Consider the following 19,289-nt stretch of genomic DNA (forward strand, 5'->3'; position numbering starts at 1 on the left):
TTAACCACTTAAGGACTGCAGTCATAAAACCCCTTAAGGACCAGAGCCTTTTTTTCCATTCGGACCACTGCAGCTTTCACGGTTTATTGCTCAGTCATACAACCTACCACCTAAATGAATTCTACCTCCTTTTCTTGTCACTAATACAGCTTTCTTTCGGTGCTATTTGATTGCTGCTGCGAGTTTTAGTTTTTATTATATTCATCAAAAAAAACATGAATTTTGTCAAAAAAATGACTTTTTTAACTTTCTGTGCTGACAGTTTTCAAATAAAGTAAAATTTCCTATACATTTGAGCGCGAAAGTTATTCTGCTACATGTCTTTGATAAAAAAAAACCCATTCAGTGTATATTTATTGGATTGGGTAAAAGTTATAGCGTTTACAAACTATGGTGCAAAAAGTGAATTTTCCCATTTTCAAGCATCTCTGACTTTTCTGCGCACCTGTCAGGTTTCATGAGGGGCTAAAATTCCAGGATAGTACAAATACCCCCCAAATGACCACATTTTGGAAAGAAGACATCCCAAAGTATTCAGTGAGAGGCATGGTGAGTTCATAGAAGATTTTATTTTTTGTCACAAGTTAGCGGAAAATGACACTTTGTAACAAAAAAAAAAAAAAAGTTTCCATTTCTTCTAACTTGCGACAAAAAAAAATGAAATCTGCCACGGACTCACTATGTTCCTCTCTGAATACCTTGAAGTGTCTACTTTCCAAAATGGGGTCATTTGTGGGGTGTGTTCACTGTCCTGGCATTTTGGGGGGTGCCTAATTGTAAGCACCCCTGTAAAGCCTAAAGATGCTCATTGGACTTTGGGCCCCTTAGCGCAGTTAGGCTGCAAAAAAGTGCCACACATGTGGTATTGCCGTACTCAGGAGAAGTAGTATAATGTGTTTTGGGGTGTATTTTTACACATACCCATGCTGGGTGGGAGAAATATCTCCGTAAATGACAATTGTTTTCTTTTTTTAACACACAATTGTCAATTTATAGAGATATTTCTCCCACTCAGCATGGGTATGTGGAAAAATACACCCCAAAACACATTATACTACTTCTCCTGAGTACGGCGATACCACATGTGTGGCACTTTTTTGCACCCTAACTGCGCTAAGGGGCCCAAAGTCCAATGAGTACCTTTAGGATTTCACAGGTCATTTTGAGAAATTTCGTTTCAAGACTGCTCCTCACGGTTTAGGGCCCCTAAAATGCCAGGACAGTATAGGAATCCCACAAATTACCCCATTTTAGAAGGAAGACACCCCAAGGTATTCCATTAGGAGGATGGTGAGTTCATAGAAGATTTTTTTTTTTTGTCACAAGTTAGCGGAAATTGATTTTAATTGTTTTTTTTCACAAAGTGTCATTTTCTGCTAACTTGTGACAAAAATAAAATCTTCTATGAACTCACCATACTCCTAACGGAATACCTTGGGGTGTCTTCTTTCTAAAATGGGGTCATTTGTGGGGTTCCTATACTGCCCTGGCATTTTAGGGGCCCTAAACCGTGAGGAGTAGTCTTGAAACCAAATGTCGCAAAATGACCTGTGAAATCCTAAAGGTACTCATTGGACTTTGGGCCCCTTAGCGCACTTAGGGTGCAAGAAAGTGCCACACATGTGGTACCGCCGTACTCAGGAGAAGTAGTATAATGTGTTTTGGGGTGTATTTTTACACATACAGATGCTAGGTGGGAGAAATATCTCTGTAAATGACAATTATTTGATTTTTTTTACACACAATTGTCCATTTACAGAGAGATTTCTCCCACCCAGCATGGGTATGTATAAAAATACACCTCAAAACACATTATACTACTTCTTCTGAGTACGGCGATACCACATGTGTGACACTTTTTTGCAACCTAGGTGCGCTAAGGGGCCTAACGTCCTATTCACAGGTCATTTTGAGGCATTTGGATTCTAGACTACTCCTCACGGTTTAGGGCCCCTAAAATGCCAGGGCAGTATAGGAACCCCACAAGTGACCCCATTTTAGAATGAAGACACCCCAAGGTATTCCGTTAGGGGTATGGTGAGTTCATAGAAGATTTTTTTTCTGTCACAAGTTGGCGGAAAATGACACTTTGTGAAAAAAAAAACAATACATATCAATTTCCGCTAACTTGTGACAAAAAATAAAATCTTCTATGAACTCACCATACTCCTAACGGAATACCTTGGGGTGTCTTCTTTCTAGAATGGGGTCATTTGTGGGGTTCCAATACTGCCCTGGCATTTTAGGGGCCCTAAACCGTGAGTAGTCGTCTTGAACCCAAATGTCTCAAAATGACCTGTGAAATCCTAAAGGTACTCATTGGACTTTGGGCCCCTTAGCACAGTTAGGCTGCAAAAAAGTGTCACACATGTGGTATCGCCGTACTCAGAAGAAGTAGTATAATGTGTTTTGTGGTGTATTTTTACATATAACCATGCTGGGTGGGAGAAATATCTCTGTAAATGACACATTTTTGATTTTTTTACACACAATTGTCCATTTACAGAGAGATTTCTCCCACCCAGCATGGGTATGTGTAAAAATACACCACAAAACACATTATACTACTTCTCCTGAGTATGGCGATACTACATGTGTGACACTTTTTTGCAGCCTAGGTGCGCTAAGGGGCCCAACGTCCTATTCACAGGTCATTTTGAGGCATTTGTTTTCTAGACTACTCCCCACGGTTTAGGGCCCCTAAAATGCCAGGGCAGTATAGGAACCCCACAAGTGACCCCATTTTAGAAAGACGACACCCCAAGGTATTCCGTTAGGGGTATGGTGAGTTCATAGAAGATTTTATTTTTTGTCACAAGTTAGTGAAAAATGACACTTTGTGAAAAAAAACAATAAAAATCCAATTTCCGCTAACTTTTGACAAAAAATAAAATCTTCTATGAACTCATCATACACCTAACAGAATACCTTGGGGTGTCTTCTTTCTAAAATGGGGTCACTTGTGGGGTTCCTATACTGCCCTGGCATTTTACGGGCCCAAAACTGTGAGTAGTCTGGAAACCAAATTTCTCAAAATGACTGTTCAGGGGTATAAGCATCTGCAAATTTTGATGACAGGTGGTCTATGAGAGGGCAAATTTTGTGGAAACGGTCATAAGCAGGGTGGCCTCTTAGATGACAGGATGTATTGGGCCTGATCTGATGGATAGGAGTGCTAGGGGGGTGACAGGAGGTGATTGATGGGTGTCTCAGGGGGCGGTTAGAGGGGAAAATAGATGCAATCAATGCACTGGGGAGGTGATCGGAAGGGGGTCTGAGGGGGATCTGAGGGTTTGGCCGAGTGATCAGGAGCCCACACGGGGCAAATTAGGGCCTGATCTGATGGGTAGGTGTGCTAGGGGGTGACAGGAGGTGATTTATGGGTGTCTCAAGGTGTGATTAGAGGGGGGAAATAGATGCAAGCAATGCACTAGCGAGGTGATCAGGGCTGGGGTCTGAGGGCGTTCTGAGGTGTGGGCGGGTGATTGGGTGCCCGCAAGGGGCAGATTAGGGTCTAATCTGATGGGTAACAGTGACAGGTGGTGATAGGGGGTGATTGATGGGTAATTAGTGGGTGTTTAGAGGAGAGAAGAGATGTAAACACTGCACTTGGGAGGTGATCTGATGTCGGATCTGCGGGCGATCTATTGGTGTGGGTGGGTGATCAGATTGCCCGCAAGGGGCAGGTTAGGGGCTGATTGATGGGTGGCAGTGACAGGGGGTGATTGATGGGTGGCAGTGACAGGGGGTGATTGATGGGTGATTGACAGGTGATCAGTGGGTTATTACAGGGAATAACAGATGTAAATATTGCACTGGCGAATTGATAAGGGGGGGGGCTGAGGGCAATCTGAGCGTGTGGGCGGGTGATTGGGTGCCCGCAAGGGGCAGATTAGGGTCTAATCTGATGGGTAACAGTGACAGGTGGTGATAGGGGGTGATTGATGGGTAATTAGTGGGTGTTTAGAGGAGAGAATAGATGTAAACGATGGATTTGGGAGGTGATCTGATGTCGGATCTGCGGGCGATCTATTGGTGTGGGTGGGTGGGTGATCAGATTGCCCGCAAGGGGCAGGTTAGGGGCTGATTGATGGGTGGCAGTGACAGGGGGTGATTGATGGGTGGCAGTGACAGGGGGTGATTGACAGGTGATCAGTGGGTTATTACAGGGAAGAACGGATGTAAATAATGCACTGGCGAATCGATAAGGGGGGGGGTTGAGGGCAATCTGAGTGTGTGGGCGGGCGATTGGGTGCCCGCAAGGGTCTAATCTGATGGGTAACAGTGACAGGTGGTGATAGGGGGTGATTGATGGGTGATTGATGGGTAATTAGTGGGTGTTTAGAGGAGAGAATAGATGTAAACGATGGATTTGGGAGGTGATCTGATGTCGGATCGGCGGGCGATCTATTGGTGTGGGTGGGTGATCAGATTGCCCGCAAGGGGCAGGTTAGGGGCTGATTGATGGGTGGCAGTGACAGGGGGTGATTGATGGGTGGCAGTGACAGGGGGTGATTGACAGGTGATCAGTGGGTTATTACAGGGAAGAACGGATGTAAATAATGCACTGGCGAATCGATAAGGGGGGGGGGGGGTTGAGGGCAATCTGAGTGTGTGGGCGGGCGATTGGGTGCCCGCAAGGGTCTAATCTGATGGGTAACAGTGACAGGTGGTGATAGGGGGTGATTGATGGGTGATTGATGGGTAATTAGTGGGTGTTTAGAGGAGAGAATAGATGTAAACGATGGATTTGGGAGGTGATCTGATGTCGGATCTGTGGGCGATCTATTGGTGTGGGTGGGTGATCAGATTGCCCGCAAGGGGCAGGTTAGGGGCTGATTGATGGGTGGCAGTGACAGGGGGTGATTGACGGGTGATTGACGGGTGATTGACAGGTGATTGACAGGTGATTGACAGGTGATCAGGGGGGATAGATGCATACAGTACGCAGGGGGGGGGGGGAGGGTCTGGGGGGTCTGGGGAGAATCTGAGGGGTGGGGGGGGTGATCAGGAGGGAGCAGGGGGCAGTTTAGGGACTAAAAAAAAAAATAGCGTTGACAGATAGTGACAGGGAGTGATTGATGGGTGATTAGGGGGGTGATTGTGTGCAAATGGTGGTCTGGGGGGTGGGCAGGGGGGGGGGGTCTGAGGGGTGCTGTGGGCGATCAGGGGGCAGGGGGGGGCAGATCAGTGTGTTTGGGTGCAGACTAGGGTGGCTGCAGCCTGCCCTGGTGGTCCCTCGGACACTGGGACCACCAGGGCAGGAGGCAGCCTGTATAATACACTTTGTATACATTACAAAGTAGGATGTTAATTAACAACCATATACACTTTGTAGCGGCGATCGCGGGGTTAACAACCCGCCGGCGCTTCCGATTGGCCGGCGGGTTGACGTCGCGGGTGGGCGGAGCCTATTGCCGGTGGATGCGCGCGCATCCCAGCGCGCGATCCCCGGCCAGAGAGTGCCCCAGGACCTGACGCCAATCTGCGTTACGTGGTCCTGGGGCTGCCACTTTGCCGCCGCCAATATGAAGTAGGCGGTCGGCAAGTGGTTAAACTTGTATAAGCAGGTACAGAGGTGACACAGAGGGGGGCACTGGAGGCAAAGGAGGGACAGAGGAGGTATAGGGGACAGAGATGGCACAATGTTCCGACTTAAGAACAGATTCAGGTTAAGAACAAACCTACAGTCCCTATCTCGTTCATGAACAGGGGACTACTTGTAATGCCTAGTCTTATAAAAACACCGTGCAGTGTATGCCTATTGAAAAAAACTAATTGGCTGGTCTTACCATTTTGTGAGAACTCGGGCCATTACTTGAAAGAGTCTGGGAAACGTGATGTAGGATGGGGAGGGCCACCTAAGGATGACGTATTACTGCCCCAGTGTACACAGAGTTTTTGATCAGATGGTATTTTAACTAGCTGTACTACTCTGGTACCTGTTGGTACCTGTTCAACTATACATCTTAAGTGCAAACAAGAAAAACGCAGGGATGATCACTGAAATGCAAATAATTCCAAGTTGATGCAAATTTTTAAGCATATTTCATGTATCTTGGAAATGGTGAAATTGTTATATAGTTATACAGCGCTGAGAACATCCACAGCACATTAAATAGTGTTTACAGTCAAGTCACTAACTGTCCCCTCAGATGCGCTCAAATCTCTACCATACTCCTGTGTCTTATGCTCCTATTGCAGCCTAATGCTGGTTTTGAAGGAAGCAGAGTAACCTATCTGTATGTTTTTGCGATGTGCGAGAAAACTGGAGTACCAGGGGAAACCCACGCAGACACGGGAAGAACATACAGATTGTGTCCTGGCTAAGATTTAAGCCATGGACTCAATAATGCAAGCCGAGAGTGCTATCCACTACACTGCCAAGCCACACAAATGATGCAACTGTCACAGCAGAATTTAATTGGTCTGTTTGCAAGCTTCATAAGTGAATACAATTAGCATAATTTCTGAATTATTTGCATCTCACTGACCATCCCAAAAACTGACTTAGCCATGCTGACTGGTGATTTTGTTCATTAGCACAGGTCATGTGACTAACGTTTCAAAAATGCTTGGCCTTTAAAAAAAAAGCCTACAATTGGAGTTCAGCAAGAACAGCCTCAATTGCTACTTACCAAAAAAAAAAAAGGGACTATTAAGTTAGCGAACAAGGAGTTTAGACATAGGGGCATACTTTAACCACTTCATGCCATGGGCTGATGAGTTTAAATACGAGCGTGTGCATAAGCGCGCTTTAGTGTAATGGCAAGTACTAGAGGTGCACACGTAGGATGTTAATTAACAACCATTTTGCAAGAAATGGTTAAAATTAATATGCCGATTCCTTCACTAACAGAAAGCTCATACTATGATTACTGCATACTACAGACGCAGCTCTAACTCAAGGCACAGAACATTTATATCGCGCTTCTCTCCTGGCGGACTCAAAGCGCCAGAGTCAGTAGGCATCCATTGCCCAGATTATCTGTACATTTGTAACCTGCCATTTTTAAAAATCAGCTTCTGCTTTCTGAGTGAGAGGTACAGCCCTTCAGCTCTCAATGACTGGCAGCCCAGGTAGCAAAGTGACTGTCCTCTGCGCTACAACAATCAGCATACTTTCTTCACATCAGCCTACTGTAATTAATACGTACGTAATTAATAAATATGTATTAATTTTAATGACACAAACTATTATAGAATCAGAAGAGCAGAGCTGCATAAATATTCTAGTGTATTCTCACCAAGACCAATGATGGCTTTTGTCTGCACTTCCTCATCCGCATGCTTGGTGAAGTGTAACAGCAGCTCCAGCACCTTGTCCTTTATGTTAACCTACATAAGAAACATAAAACCAGAACGTATTTCAGTAAAGGCGCTCTAAGGGAATGCATAGTCATGTTTTTCTTTACATTTATTACATTTAGTACCAAAAAAACTCAACATGAATTATTAAACAAGACCTTGTAAATCCTGCATCAGTATTTTCACAATTTAAAAGCTACACCTGTTGGTGGAGACCACTGGCACGGACCTTCTGTAATTTCATGGCCACGCTCCTCTCTGTGCATGAGCAGCGCTGCCGCGCTGTAGACGAGTGGATTCAGCTTACTGCACATGCGCAGCCGTACACATGTAAGCTCAATACAGCCGTGCTAGCACAGCTGCAAGGACATAGAACATTTCCGAAAAGCCCTTGTTGGATAAGTTCAGAGGGTTCGTGCATGGTAACGGTGGGGACACAGGAAAGCCTCTGTGCAATCCAGAGGCTTCCCTCTACCTAGGTAAGTATCATAACTTGGTACTTACGTATTATCACATCTGGAAAGTTTAATAGCTTTGTGGTTAAAGTTCTGTTTAACCCCCCCCCCACCCCACCCCACCCCCCCCCCCCCCCAGGAAGATCTGACCATTTTTGGAAAGCTGAAAGCCCCAGCTTTCTGTTGCATTGTGTCCCGAGTCGGTATGATGCGCAGTTCCCAAGTTATGGGGTTTGGAAGGAGGGGTGTCCCCTGAACTTGGCTGCAGAAAGTGCAGTTACAGAAGTACGGGACAAACCAGACATGATGATAAGCAGCACACCTGATAGGGTCTTCTTCCTTCGTAGCATAAATCTGTGTCACCAAAACTTATGTCAAGTGCCCTGGGTCTCATTACAGATGAAGGAGCAGCGCAGCTGTGCACCCTCGTCTCCTCTCTGTCTTACTGGCATGGGCAAGAGACTCAATTCCACTGTGCTCTCTGCAGCAAAGTGCAGGGGACACCACCAACTTGGGAATGGGGCATCGCATTGACTCGGGACCCAGAGCAAAGGAAAACCGGGACTTTCAGCTTTCCAAAAATGGTTAGACCTGGCTAGGGGATAAAACAGAACTTCAACAAAAAGCTCCCAAACTTTCCAGACGGGATAATACATAAGTTCTCATAACTTTTAAAAAAAAAATGGATTGCCTCAGGTTCCTTTTAAATCAGAAATGTGTTCACAATGGCAGTAAAACAAGATGACGAACACTCAACACCGTTTTTTGGTACTAAGCATAATAAATAAAGGTAACAGACACTATACATTCCCTTTAACATGAGCAGACAAAAATAAAAGATAAAAGTTGAATGTACACAATGTGCACACGGAAATATACAAGGAGGAAAGTTCTGAAAAGGGAGGAAAAGACGAACAAAAGAAAAATAAAATTAATTTTACAAACCGCGATATTTACTTTGCTGCTACCCTTAAAATCTTCCTGGTCAAAATCAAAATGGCGACAAAGTGCTCCAACAGTAAACAGCGATCGCAGCAGGGCTGGTTTGTTTGCGGTCAGAACTGTGCTGTTTGGGTCTTCTTGATGTTCTGTTTTTAACTTCATAAGTGCACCTAGGAAAGCAGAAAAGACTTGTATTAGTACAAAGCTGTAAAGCAATCTCTGGAAAACAGAGGAATATAGGCTGCAAGGGTTATTTCAACACTATTAAGTAATGGGTGACAACCAGTGTTCTGCATAATTTACACTACAGAAAAATAATAATAATAAAATCCACAGTGCATACACAAATTATAGTGATATTGGCTTTGGAGTGGCAAATGGGCTGCAGCATTAAGTGCAATAGTCCAAACAAAAATACAGCTGATGCCAACATATCTGGAGGTAATGGGGTATGGAGACCACTCAACATCAGAGGAGGACAGTGCCAGGGCAAGGATTGCCAATCCAGTAGTAAGACAAGTGATACAGATGGCCGCACAATGTCCATTGAAAGTCACAAAATCTTTATTGTGGACATATCCAAAGCTTAGAAGACATCAAACAACTACCATGTTTTGGACCAGTATGGTCCTTAAAGAGACCAACAACATTTTCAGCCTTATTTATTCTATCCTATAAGTTCCTATGCATGTTCTAATGTGGTGTGGATTACTGCAGCCTTTTGTAGTTGCCCTGTCTCTGTAATATATCTAATCTTCTTTTCTTTGTCGACCCAGAGAGGAATGCACCGCTTCTGATGTGATAGGGAGAAGTTATGCATGCCCCCTCCGCGCCCCCTGCAGGCTCTGTGTGCGTGCGCTTTGTTTATCCCTCACAGACAAGTCTCTGCTCTCAATTTCAGCTTGTCTGAGGGGGGAGGGAGCTGCCCATGCTGAGAAACTATGAGAATCCCTGACTGGAGTGCAGAATATTCACTATGTAATAAAAACTTGCAGTATCCGGTTACATACATATTATATATATATATATATATATATATATATATATATATATATATATATATATATATATATATATATATATATATATATATATATATATATATATATATATATATATATATACATACATACACACACACACACATACTCACTTCCTGGTTAGCGGCCATGTTTTTTGTTAGTAAACACTGCCTAAAACTGGCGATTAAAAGCCAAGATCACGGCAGGAAGCGTCGGAAACGGCAAGGAGGGGTCCAGGAGATCACAGTGACTCGATTGGTATGTTTTTTATTGTACAAATCGGACAGTACATATTTTCTTTAATCATAGTCGACTATGATTAAGGACCATACTGGTCTGAAACATCGTTGTTTGATGTCTTCTAGGCTTTGGATATGTCCACAATAAAGATTTTGTGACTTTTAAATGGACATTGTGAGGGCATCTGTGTCTGATGCCAACATATATTATAACATATCCAGGGCAAAGACCAACTGACGTGTTGGCCACTGACTCAAGGTGCGTACAACACGCAGAATACTTGTCGCAGAAAGGGATCTCTCGGACGACTGTTTGGGAGCTGAGCGCTGTACAGTTCTTTGAGTTGCTGTAACAAAGAGATGTGTATGTTGCTATGGAGGGACCGGAAGGGATAATGCATGTGGCTTCTGTTAAGACAGTTAAGGAGAAGCACAATGAGCCACTGGAGGAACATGTGTAAACTCGCTACATTTATGGCTGAGATGGGCCCAACCAGCTACTTCAGCTGCAAACAAGCCTAGCATGTTATAAGACTTGGCATTTCTAGCTGCCAGAGATGATACACTGGCTGAGGTTCAGGGATTTGTACTACGGCCATTGCAGTAGCAAATCTTCAAGGACCAAGTTTTAAAGGACAACTGAAGTGAGAAGAATATGGAGGCTGCCATATTTGTTTCCTTTCAAACAATACCAGTTGCCTGGCAGTCCTGCCAAGTTGTTTGGCTGCAGTAGTGTCTGAATCACAACAGAAACAAGCATGAAGCTAAACTGCTCCATGCTTGTTCAGGGTCTACGGCTAAAAGTATTAAGAGGCAGAGGAACTAGTGTTGCCAAAAAAGAGGGGGGGGGGGGGGGGGAAACCCTCCATTTCCCTCTCACTTCAGTTATCCTTTAAATTTGATGTGTGTAAATATAAAAAAAAATAATAATAATTGTGGACTTGGAGCTTTAAATAGAACACATGAACCCAGAATCAAAGTCAAAATACGGTATCATTTGGACTGACTGTGTAATTTCTACACATAAATACAAAAAATTGTATCCCTGAGTCTATCCACATTCCAAGCAACTACAGGCTTTATATTCTATGCTGCTATGACAATGTTCATTGCCTTTTCTTCAACCTATTCCAGATGTTATTAAATTTAACATACACCAAAAATGGAGTGTTTTGAATTAACAATGCACAAATCCAACAGACAAATCAATTTGGATGTACAAATCTATACTGTTTATCCGAATATACATACCTGGGCTTCCTATAGCCACCCTTACCCTCATCGTTCCCTTGCCGTCCTCCAGATCCCTCCACTAACTGGTCCATTATTTAAGCAAACAGGCCGAGTCCGGACACACAAGTTCCCGCAACCAGGAGCATTCTGCGCCTGTGCAGAACTCTCCTGTCAACAGGAGCGCGATGGGGCGTGTGCAGTACACCCTGACTTGCAAAGTTACTGGGCCGTTTACCAGAGGATCCAGACAGCGGAGGAGGGTGGTCAGGAACCAATCTGCCTGAAGGGGGCTAGAGAAAAGCCCAGGTATGAAAAAAAAAAAAAAGAGGTGGAAGCCTACACAAAATTTAGTTGTAAAGAGTTTTTGCTCTTATAAAATTACCAGTCAAAGCATAAAACTATTACCGGTATATTTCAGTACATAAATTAAAAAAAAAAAAAAAAAAAAAAAAAAATCACCAACAACTTACCATAATATCTATTAAAACATGCCCAAACAAACTTGTAATTTTGTGTTACTTTGTTGACCACCGCCCCTAAGCAGCTCACACAATGCTGGACCACCTAAAGACAGGAAGAGGAAGTTTTGACAAGTGACAATCTCAAAGGAGAGTTTACATCAGAGACGAGGAGTAGCCACCTTACAAAGGCCTAGAAAAACAACTCCAACCTACTCAAACAGTTTTTTATAAGAACAATTACTAAACAGTACAATAAATACACAAAACTCACATTCTACGGCATGATTAAGACACTGCTGTGAAAACACTGGCTTGGTTTTTAAACTAGTCAAGTAAAGGTGGCCATACACTGGTCGATTTGCCATCAGATCGACCAACAGATAGATCCCTGTCTGATCGAATCTGATCAGAGAGGGATCATATGGCTGCCTTTACTGCAAACAAATTGTGAATCGATTTCAGCATGAAATCGTTTGACCATCTGTGAAGCTGCTGCCGCCCCCCACCAGCTATACATTACCTGATCCGGCCGACGCGAGTCCCCCGGTCTCCGCTGTCTCTTCTCCGCTCTGGGCTCCAGGGCTGCAGCTTCACTGAACTTCCTGTCCGGGGAAGTTTAAACAGTAGAGGGCGCTCTACCTTTTAAACTTCCTGTCCAGACAGGAAGTAGTGAAGCCTGACGGAACCCACCGAAGAAGAAGCAGCGGTGAAGCGGGGATACGCGGCGGCGGAGCAGGTAATGTATTGCCGCTAGCATTGGTCGTTGGACATTCGAACGCCGCTATCGACGCACTTCCGACCCGCTGGCGAACGAGGGAAATGTTTCGCATGGACGGGAACAATCGATTTTGGACGGAAATCGATTGTTCGGTCAGCGTTTGCCCAACGATTTCTGCTGTATATCGGCGGGAAAATTGTTACGTGTATGGGCCCCTTTAAAGAGAGAAAGATTGGAAACATGGAAAGTTCAATACAAATGTAGTTAAAACTGGTTGCAGTGACATTCGGTTTCCTGATTTCTAGATTTTAAAACATTACCCTATAATTTTTCTAATGTACTGAACTAGGATCTGTCAAACGATACAGCTTAGTCTAGGTTGTTCACACTTCTCATCTTCAAGCAATGGGCCATTACAGAGACAAGTTCGCTTACCAATATGTGCAGTGAACTGACAGGCTGCCTTCTAAACATTTAGGGCCATGCAACTCAGTTGCAACAACTAAATGGTAGTAAAGACTGTTGCCTGCAACTCTGTAAAATACTATTGATGTCTAGCCGCAGCTACCATTTGCTGCAACATGCTTATAGCAACATGCTTATAGCAACACAGTTGCCCAGTTGGATGGCCATTACTGCCATCTTTGCAAAAAACAATACTAACAAAAAAAAAAGAAAAAAGAACACCTCGGCTCTAATAGGTGAAGATCTGTGTTTTTATTAACACAACTTTAAAAATTTCTGTATCATAACAGCGCTGCTCATCTTTAGCACTGTATCTGGTAAGGGTACAGAGTTCTGACATAAGGCACACAGTCTAACTATACAAATTACTGCTTCCGCAAAACTACTGTATATTTCGGACTATAAAATTCACCTAGATTTAAAGGACAAAATACAGGGGGAAAATATATATAGTAAACCTGGTTCATCCATAGTGAATGGGCATCCTGTGTCCCCCCCTTTGTACCTCATGCCCCCTTTTACCTCTGTCCCCCTTGTGTCCTCCATGTGTCTGCCTCTGTCCCCCTTGTGTCCTCCTCTATGCCCCTTTGTGTCCCTGTGTCCTTGTAATTGCGGCGGGTTGGAGGTTGGTATTGGCAGGCGTTCACAAGTCAGGAACTCCCTGCATTTGAACGGTAAGACCCAGTGACTTTTTCCCCACATTTGAAGGAGAAAAAGTGAGTCTTATAGTTCAAAAAATAAAGTAACTCAATTATGCATTAGACAGGGAAAAGGTCTCTGAGGGTTTTTAAAGGCCTGGGAATGAGGGGAATTTTACCACTTATCCAGTTTAGTTTTTTGTTTGGAAGCACGAAAGTCTTCCTAGGGCTGAGTTATGAAGACCCGTGCAAGAAAAACTGCAACAAAAAAAAGACAATTGGTCCAGAGCAAAAGACTTCTTCCATGTGAAACCTGGCTGGCTGCTTCAGTTTTGCTCCAGTTATCTCTGCACGTGTCTTGATCAATTCATCCCTCAGTGTATGAAGGATATTGTCCAGTAAGCTCTTACCGTCATGCCATATTTAATGATGAGCTTCATAAGATCCTCTTCTATTGTAGCCAGGAATGTTTCACTAGGGTGCTCCATTAATGGCACAACCAGTTCCAAGATCTTAGCAACATTGCATATTACCATGAAATCATTCTGAGTCTGAGGAAAAAAAGAAATGAATTCCACTGTCAACAGTAAATCGTGATATTAAGGGGGGGGGGGGGGGGGGGGGGGAAGGGAAGTGAACAGAAGATTACAGCAATACAAAGGAAGAACATTAACTTGTACAGCCCCCATTTTTTGAATCGCACTACAATAAAACTGCAAGAAAATAATTTGCCCTTTTGCATTCTGGTCCAGCAAGAGGACAATTTCACCATAATACAGTAGAGTCCTGGTTATCCAAAGCTCAACTAACCAGCAGAAATCACCGGTAGTACTCACAGTGGTGAGAGCCAACTTCTTAGGCTGGTTGTGGGCTCTGCTGTGCTTAAAGTGTATTTGAGATTAAATTAACTAAAACATTTATACTTACCTGGGGCATCTCCTTCAGCCCCCTTTAGGCCATTGGCTCCCTCACCGTCCTCCTGGAATGCTCCGACAGTCTACTGACTGGCCTCCAGTCGGATCAGTCATGCTGTACTGCACTCTTGTTGTGCTTCCTTCACCTGGAGTGTTCTGCACCTGCGCAGTAGTAATGTGCATTTGCAGGACACTCCCAGCGGCGGGCACATCATGGGGACGCGCATGACCGGCCACGCATATGCAGTACTGGCTGTGATTTGAGGAATAGACAGGCCGGCCAGTGGTCGATCATAGCAACCTGGGAGGACGGAGAAGGAGCCAATGGCACTAAAAAGGGCTGCAGGAAGACCCAGATAAGTATAAATGCTTTATTATCGTAAGAGAACAGAGGTGCGAGCAGGATAAAAGGTAATAAAAGTTTTAAAATTTGCTGGGAGGCAGTGGTGGACTTCCCTCCGGAAAGCAGACTCAAAATACTGTCTGCATTAAACAAATAAATGTATTATTGGTACGCCAAAAGATGCAATGCGTTTCGCAGGCACAGCCCGCTTCATCAGGCAATAAGATAGGTGACAAACAGTGGCTCGTCAGTAGCACAAAATGCTTTAGTTAATTTCATCTCAGGTTTCCTCTAAAGGCTGGGTTCCAAGGCTCCCCCAAGGTTACTGTACAATTTTAAGAGGCATGCAATGAACCACATGCAGATGCATGCTAACACCTTCCACTATGTGAACACTTAATTCAGAAAATCCGCTGTAAAGCAAGTCTCCACACATCCAACAGTGTAAATAATAACTTGTGCTCAGATCACACTCGTATCTCTGAAGAATTAAACTGAACCCCCAAAACATAAGGATTTCCAGATAACAATTTAGTAAGGACATCAAACATAGCATATATAACAGCAATGCCTGCCATACCCACTAAATCTGTCATCGCACTGAATTACAGGTTTGTGTCTATTGCCTTTCTGATAAATGAATGGGGTCAGTGACAGCAATGTACAGTGGCTTGAAAAAGTATTCGGCCCCCTTGAAGTTTTCCACATTTTGTCATATTACTGCCACAAACATGCATCAATTTTATTGGAACTCCATGTGAAAGACCAATACAAAGTGGTGTACACGTGAGAAGTGTAACGAAAATCATACATTATTCCAAACATTTTTTTTACAAATCAATAACTGCAAAGTGTAGTGTGCGTAATTATTCAGCCCCCTTTGGTCTGAGTGCAGTCAGTTGCCCATAGACATTGCCTGATGAGTGCTAATGACTAAATAGAGTGCACCTGTAATCTAATGTCAGTACAAATACAGCTGCTCTGTGAGGGCCTCAGAGGTTGTCTAAGAGAATATAGGGAGCAACAACACCATGAAGTCCAAATAACACACCAGACAGGTCAGGGATACATTTATTGAGAAATTTAAAGCACGCTTAGGCTACAAAAAGATTTCCAAAGCCTTGAACATCCCACGGAGCACTGTTCAAGCGATCATTCAGAAATGGAAGGAGTATGGCACAACTGTAAACCTACCAAGACAAGGCCGTCCACCTAAACTCACAGGCCGAACAAGGAGAGCACTGATCAGAAATGCAGTGAAGAGGCCCATGGCGACTCTGGATGAGGTGCAGAGATCTACAGCTCAGGTGGGGGAATCTGTCCATAGGACAACTATTAGTCACGCACTGCACAAAGTTGGCCTTTATGGAAGAGTGGCAAAAAGATAGCCATTGTTAACAGAAAAGCATAAGAAGTCATGTTTGCAGTTTGTCACAAGCCATGTGGGGACACAGCAAACATGTGGAAGAAGGTGCTCTGGTCAGATGAGACCAAAATGGAATTTTTTGGCCAAAATGCAAAACGTTATGTGTGGTGGAAAGCTAACACTGCACATCACTCAGAATGCAATGCACCATCTCCACTGTCAAATATGGTGGCGGCAGCATCATGCTCTGGGGGTGCTTCTCTTCAGCAGGGACAGGGAAGCTGGTCAGAGTTGATGGGAAGATGGATGGAGCCAAATACAGGGCAATCTTGGAAGAAAACCTCTTGGAGTCTGCAAAAGACTTGAGACTGGGGCGGAGGTTCACCTTCCAGCAGGACAATGACGCTAAACATAAAGCCAGGGCAACAATGGAATGGTTTAAAACAAAACATATTCATGTGTTAGAATGGCCCACTCAAAGTCCAGATCTAAATCCAATCGAGAATCTGTGGCAAGATCTGAAAACTGCTGTTCACAAACGCTGTCCATCTAGTCTGACTGAGCTGGAGCTGTTTTGCAAAGAAGAATGGGCAAGGATTTCAGTCTCTAGATGTGCAAAGCTGGTAGACACATACCCTAAAAGACTGGCAGCTGTAATTGCAGCAAAAGGTGGTTCTACAAAGTATTGACTCAGGGAGCTGAATAATTATGCACACCCCACTTTGCAGTTATTGATTTGTAAAAAATGTTCGGGATAATGTATGATTTTCCATCCACTTCTCACGTGTACACCACTTTGTATTGGTCTTTCATGTGGAATTCCAATAAAATTGATTCATGTTTGTGTCAGTAATGTGACAAAATGTGGAAAACTTCAAGGGGGCCGAATACTTTTGCAAGCCACTGTAGGTGGCATTCTATTGGGGTCAGTGGCACGGTGCACAGCAATGTAGGCATCATGCATTGTGGTACAAAACACAGCTACATGCAATATAGACTTCTGCCAGTGCACTGTCTGCATGCAAGTCTGAAGGTTCCCCTGTTTTTGCACGGGACATTAGTAGGTTAATTGCTATCCCTCCCACCCCCAGTGGCCTCTTATCCGGAGTGCTGCTGAATTTGATTGGTCCGCTTTCAAGCTGCATACAGCAGTTACATAAAATTGTATCAATTCCACATTATCTGCCCTCCACTGACCATCCCCTGGTAGGCACACTAGATTAGTTACATAAAATTTGTATTAATTCCACCTGATTTGCCCTCCACTGACCATCCCCTAGTAAGTACACTAGATTATGAGCCCTACTGAGGGGATGAGGATGAAAGACAAGATTCATTCAGTGTAAAGTTCTGCTAAAAAAGCTCATGCTATATAATAAATACATGAAAACAACCTAAAATCCTTTATTTACAGATAAAACAAGAATATGAAATAAATTACTTACACTACATTTAGTGGTAAGGTATGGCTGCATGGTCATGGCATGTTTTACCATCAACTGAGGCCTGATTTTGCTGAATAAAAACAGAGTGGTAATACAAGCCACCAACCGACCTGAATTTACTCCTTTGTTGTCCGAATCTGTAAATGGTAGAAAAAAAACATTCCGCTCATGCAAAAGTTCTGACACGAAGCCTCCTGTGACAACACAAAACTGAATGGACGACACCAAAGGCCACCATACCTGCCATGGACTCCTCGTATTTCAGTATGTGCTCCACTAAGTTGTCAACCAGCTGCGTACAGGCTTTCCTTACAGGTTTGTATGATGCATCCTCTTCTACTTTCAAAAGCTGTTGAAAACAAAGCAAGCTCATGTTTTGCTGTGCAAACAATACAATGTAAGATGTTCAGATCACTAGAAGGGATTCCTACTTACATTCTGCAGGAGCTGCTCAAACCAGTCGTAGCCAGTGTCCCTGCAAGCTGCCACCTACAGGAGGATCAGCAGAAGTGAGGTTATTAGGCTGTGAGTGCCTATTTGTCGGGGGAAAACACATACTTGCAAACCTCCACTTACCACATCTGTTATGTTGAGGATCTTTCTGGTCATCGCCACTTTATCGTTTTGAGGGGTTGGGGTGAACCAAAGTTTCTGGAATGTTTCGTTCACTAGTTTCTAAAGAAATGGCAAGGAAAAAAAAAAGGCTGAATATACATTCTGTATTGGCCTGTTTAAAGAACTCTTTACAGCCAGTTTTACATTGGGTGGCTGCTAATATGCCAGCAGAGGAAACTCTTAGGTGGTCACGCTTATGTAAAATGGTTTGAAGTTATTTTGAAATCCTCGAGACCTCCAGATGTGGGCTGGAGGGGACAAACAGTGTGACTTTGCCCTCCTCCTGGCTCTACTTTTATTTTATGAATTTCATCCTATGGATGACATGTGCTTTCTTGATTTGGTCCTCAGCCATTGGAAGGCTGTATTCCTTGTTTAACCACTTAATGACAACCAGACTTATAAAAACGTCCTGCTAGAGACTCTTAACGGCTCCAGGACGTTTTTATAAGTCAAACAGTGCTGCTGCCGCTGTGCGTGTGCACGCTCCCGCGTGTGTTCCCTTGCGCAAGCATGTAAGATTAGTAAGGGGGGAAAAAAACACCATAGAAAAAGTACACCTTTACTGTATTTCCAAATAATATTACTAGGGACATAATTAAAATCTTGTGATAACCAGGACAAATAGGCAGATAAATTGTGTGGGTTTTATGCACAGTAGCAGTGTTTATATTAAAACGATAGGGGATGAAATTGGAGAAATAGTGTATTTTTATTTTTTTTCCCCTTGTTTTTCCATTTAAAATGCATAGAAAATAAAGTAATTACTGAAAACAAATATCAACCCCAAAAAACCTAATTGGTGGTGAAAAAAACAAGATATAGATCATGTCGTGATTAGTAGTAAGCTATTGGCAAAGGAAAGGTATGAGCACTGAAAGGTGAATATCGCTAGGGTAAAAACCGCTTTGAGGTGAAGTGGCTAATAAAGGGTTCTGGATAACGCTAATTGAAATCTACACCCTGTTTGGGTGCTGCTATCTCTGCCAGGTGCAGATTTTCAATCAGCCACATCACGAAGTCTTTTCACTCTCACCATTCACAACGCTGTTTTGTTGCTACACCCGCTCGCTCTGCTGTCACAGTGACAGTAGAGCTTCCACATCACAGTCAGGAGCAAATTTA

At 43.6% G+C, this 19,289-nt stretch overlaps 1 protein-coding gene across 8 annotated transcripts in view; it reads right to left on the reverse strand.

The window, feature by feature from the left end:
* NIPBL (NIPBL cohesin loading factor) overlaps nucleotides 1-19,289 on the reverse strand; it is a 205,443-nt gene that overhangs the window by 18,012 nt on the left and 168,142 nt on the right. For 6 of the 8 annotated variants that reach the window (XM_068250774.1, XM_068250720.1, XM_068250711.1 and 3 more), the window contains 8 exons: nucleotides 18,126-18,224; nucleotides 17,985-18,038; nucleotides 17,790-17,898; nucleotides 17,550-17,686; nucleotides 13,892-14,032; nucleotides 11,670-11,763; nucleotides 8,709-8,875; nucleotides 7,248-7,338 (listed from right to left, as the gene is read on the reverse strand). In XM_068250774.1, the coding sequence (XP_068106875.1) occupies nucleotides 7,248-7,338; nucleotides 8,709-8,875; nucleotides 11,670-11,763; nucleotides 13,892-14,032; nucleotides 17,550-17,686; nucleotides 17,790-17,898; nucleotides 17,985-18,038; nucleotides 18,126-18,224 (892 nt within the window). The remainder of the gene's footprint in view (nucleotides 1-7,247; nucleotides 7,339-8,708; nucleotides 8,876-11,669; nucleotides 11,764-13,891; nucleotides 14,033-17,549; nucleotides 17,687-17,789; nucleotides 17,899-17,984; nucleotides 18,039-18,125; nucleotides 18,225-19,289) is intronic. The other 2 variants (XM_068250739.1, XM_068250730.1) reach the window with 1 other exon arrangement.

Source organism: Hyperolius riggenbachi, chromosome 1 (genome assembly GCF_040937935.1).
Source record: "Hyperolius riggenbachi isolate aHypRig1 chromosome 1, aHypRig1.pri, whole genome shotgun sequence".
Taxonomy (NCBI): Eukaryota; Metazoa; Chordata; class Amphibia; order Anura; family Hyperoliidae; genus Hyperolius; species Hyperolius riggenbachi.